The following is a 4,060-nucleotide window of genomic DNA, read 5'->3' on the forward strand; positions in this document are numbered from 1 at the left end:
CAAAGGGAAAGAGGACACGCCCCAGGGGCACGACGGGCAAACAAAAGGGCACACGCGAACCGGAGGGGGAGGCGGGCGACAGAGACCAAAGGAAGGAAAAAGAGCAGAACAAGACGAGGACACCGGGCACGAGACAAGGGGGGGGCAGGAAGGCAGAAGGAGAGGCGACCCCACGAGAGGGCGGACGGCGCGACAACGGAAGCGAGAGGGGAGGCGACAGGGGGGGGCCAGACAGAGGACAGGAAAGGGAAGGGCGGAGGGCGGGGCAACCGAGCAGGGGAGCGGAACAGAGGGAGAGGGACAAAAAGGGAAAAGAGGGGGAAAAGGGACCCGAAAGGGACCAGGGGACCGCAGGAGAAGAAGGCGGGAGGCAGGGGGCGGAAAGCAAAGCGGAGGAGCAGCAGGCAGGGGGGGAGCAAAACGGGAAGGGGGCGGCGAGCGGAACGGCGGCAGAGGCAGGGACAAAGCAGAGCAACGGGGCAGGGAAGGAACACGAGCCGCAGGACAACGGGGAGGGGGGGACGAAAGGAAAAGGCGGGCACCGAGCAAAGCGGAGGAAGCAAAACGCGGGCAGAGACGACGGGGGCACAGAAACGGCAGAGAGAGGGAGAAGCGGAGCAAACGGGAAGCGGGGAGAGGGGGACCGAAGAGCAGAAGAGAGCAGAGAAGAAGGGGGGGGCAGGGGCCAGGGGAAACAAAGAAGAACGCCACACAAAGCAGGAAGAGGGAGCACCGACGGAGAAGGGCCGAGAGCGGGGCACAGAGACCGCAGGGGCCAACACAGACGGAAAGCAGGGGGGAAAGAAAGACAGAGGGGGGGGGGAGAGGAGGGCGCGCGAGACAGCGGGGGAGACGGCGCGAAGAGAAAAAGACAGGAAGCGGCAAGGCCGGGAAACGCGGGGCAGAAGGGGGCAGAAAGGAAAAGAACGAGCCGAGAAGAAAAAGGGCAGAGACGGAGAAGGGAGCAGGGAAAGAAGGGGAGAAACGCACGAGAGGCAGAGGGCGGCGCCGAGCAAGGGAGAGCACAGGAGGGCGCAGCGCCGAGAACGGCGCAACAGAAGGGGGAGGGGGAAAGAAAGAAGCGAACCGGGACAAGAAAGGGCGAGAGGGAGGCGACAGGCCGCGCAGCGGCCACAACGCGGCGGGGCGGAAGCAGGACACACAGCCGGGCAGACAGGAAAGAGGGCGAGCGGAGACCAGGAACGACCAAAACACCAGAGGAGAGCGGGAAGGGAAAGAAGCCAAACGCGGAAGGAGGGCAGGGGGGGGGACAAAGGGGAGGGGCGGGCGGAGAGAGAACAAAGAGGGAAGGGGAACCGAAGAGGGAGGAGAGCAGCGGCCGGGGAGACGCGCCAAACAGGCGGGCCGACAGAGGCGACAACAAGAGAACGCAAGCGGGGAGGGAAGCAGGAAAGGGGGGAGAGAGGACAGGCCAGAAGAAGCAGGAGACACAACAGGGACAGAGCAGGACAGAAGCGGCCGCGCAGGGAACAAGACGGAGAGACAACAGGCAGCCCAAACCACAAGAAGCGGCAGAGGAAGAGCAAGAAAGGGCGGAACAGGAGACAGACGCGCAGAAGGAGACAGGGAAAGACAAACCCACCAGAACGCAGAAAAAGCCAGCCAGCAGAGAACAGGAGGGGAGAGCCAAGCAGAGGGAGGAAGACCAGGAGCAGAAGAAGAAAGAAGCGGAGAGAAAGAGCGGGGCGGCGGGCGAGACCGCAAAGAGAGAACCCAAGAAAGGGAAAAGAAGCGGGACAGGAGGAGCGGGGGAGCAAGGCAAGGCAGGAGGAGCGACAGCAGGGGGAGCGAAAGCAGGGCGGGGAGCGAGGGCCAAGACCGGAGGGGGCAACAGAAGGGAACGAAGGGGAGCGGCAAAAAGAAAACGGAGGAAGCGGGGAAGAGAGCAAGGAACAAAGCGCGGGGAGGGGCGCAAGGGAGACAGCAGAGAGAAGGAAGGGACGAGGAGGAGACGGGGCGCCGGGAGCGAGACGCGAGGCAAGCAGAAGGGGGGGGCGGGCGCAGGCAGGGGGGAGGCACACGGGGGCAGAGGGAGGGCAAGACAGCGGGCGGAAGGGGAGCGCCAGGAAGAGAGCGAGGGGGCGCAACCGAAAGGGGGGAAGAGCCAGAGCAGCCAGCAGAGGGCGAGAAGCGGCGAAAAGCGCGCGAGGGGCGCAAACAAGCCCCACGGGCAGGGGAGGAACGACGGACACAGGAGCGGCGCCAGCAGGGGAGAAACGAGGAAGGGGGACAAAACGCGGGGGGAAAAACGACGGGAAGGCAGGGAACCAGAGCGCAAAGCGAGGGGGAGGACAGGGGGGGGGAGCAACCGGACAGAAAGACACGGAGGAGGGAGGAAAAGGGAGGAAGGAAGAAGGGGAAAGGGCCAGGGGGGGCAACGGACAGACGGCCGAGGGCGACAGGGCAAGCAAAGGCCGGAAGGAGACGGGAGCGCACAAGAGAAGGAGGCGAAGAAGCGAGGCAAAAAGGGGGAGCGGGAAGCAGGGAAACCAGCCAGGACACCGAGCGCCACCGCCACAAAAGGAGCGAAAGAGGAACACGGGGGAGCAGGGGAGAACACAGGCGAGCGAGCGGGAGAGGCAGGCGGGGGAGCGAACAGCCAGGCGACCAGACAGAAGGGGCAGGGGGGAAGCGGGGCAAGGGAGCAAGCGGAGCCCAAAGGAAGCACACCGGAGAGCGGCAAAACGCAGGCGGAAAGAGAGGAAAGGAACGAGGCAGGAGGGCGCGGGGACGCCAAGGACAGGGAACGGAGGCGGGGGCAGACGGGGAGGCGGAGGGGCAGGAAAGAGGGAGGAGCGGAAAGAGGACGGCGGGAGGAGGCGGCGGGGGGGGAAGAACGGAGGAGCAGGGCGAAGCAAGAAACAGAAGGCAAGCGCACGAAGCACGGCAGAGGCAGAAGACAGAGCGAGCGGCAGGACGTCAGGGGAGGGAGTGAAACAAGAGGGGCGGGACGTAGGGGCGGACCAAGGAACGGAAGGACACGCGAGGGGAAGGGCAGGCAGCGACGAGCGCAAAGAGTCCAGGGCAACAGGCAGACGAAGCATGAGGACAGCAGCAGCACGACAGCAGAGACCGGGGGGAAGCGAGCGAAGGAGAGGGGAAGACAGGCAAACGGACAAACAACGGGCGCGAGAGGCGGACGAAGCCCACGGACGACGCAAGCGGGGGAAAGCGCAGGGCGGCGCGGGAAGGGGCAGAGGGGACGAAGGGAAAAGTCAGGGTGGTCAGGCAGAAGAGGCAGCAAAGTGGTGGGGTGGAGACGCGGGTGCATGCACCTCGGAAGGCGAGTGGAGACCGCGGCCAAGAAGAAAAAAAAAGAGCGGCAAAGCAGCGAGCACGTCAAACCGGCGCGCGCGCCAGCACCGGCGGCCGGGAGGGGGGGCGCGTGCCTCGCTACGAAAAAGGGCGGCAAGGGCGGACCCGGGAAGATAAGAGCAGCACAAACTCGGTAAGCAAGACACAGGCGCCGGAGGGGGCGCGGAAGCATGAGGGCAGCACGTGGAGGGCAGGGGCGAGGAAGAAGAAGCGCAAACGGCAGCGGAGCCGCGGCGTCGCGACGAGATGCGCGGGGGGTACGGGGTAGGCAGCCACGAGCCGGAGAGGGTGAGGCCGAAGGGGCGGAGAGGAGGCACAAGAAGCGCTCGGAGGAGGGGCGCCGAAGCCAGGGATGACGGGGCGCTCAGGAGGAGCCAGAACCCGAGCGAGGGAAAAGTCGCGTTCTGTCCTGGCTTTGGTTCATTAGGTCCAGTGGGAGATGGGGTTCGCAACTGAGCCTGACGAATGTCTGGGGATGGATGTCGGCTGCTGTACGTTGCGGAGATCTGGTTTTAGCATCAGTTCGGCAGTGTTGGGAGCGTCGATTAGTCCGGATTTTCGTCAGAAGAGGCAAACACAGACAGCGCAGAGCCGCCGAAACATGCGTCAAACAAGTCTGGATAACTCGCCTGAAGGGAATGGCGCTTCGGATTTGAACACCGGCAGGAGGGGGCTACCCCAGCGGGGGCCGTGGTGAAGTTCGTTGAAATTATATCGCCCGGTT

At 64.9% G+C, this 4,060-nt stretch overlaps 1 protein-coding gene across 1 annotated transcript; it reads left to right on the forward strand.

Moving 5' to 3' along the window:
- Positions 1-277: 277 nt before the first annotated feature.
- LOC109154260 (hornerin-like) lies at positions 278-4,033 on the forward strand (the record flags this gene model as incomplete). The annotated part of the gene is made up of 2 exons (XM_019302091.1): positions 278-3,128; positions 3,764-4,033. Coding segments are annotated over 2 exons (3,121 nt in total), but the record flags the coding sequence as incomplete, so codon positions are not given.
- Positions 4,034-4,060: the final 27 nt, after the last annotated feature.

This window comes from Ipomoea nil, unplaced genomic scaffold, assembly GCF_001879475.1.
Source record: "Ipomoea nil cultivar Tokyo-kokei standard unplaced genomic scaffold, Asagao_1.1 scaffold2612, whole genome shotgun sequence".
Lineage (NCBI taxonomy): Eukaryota > Viridiplantae > Streptophyta > Magnoliopsida > Solanales > Convolvulaceae > Ipomoea > Ipomoea nil.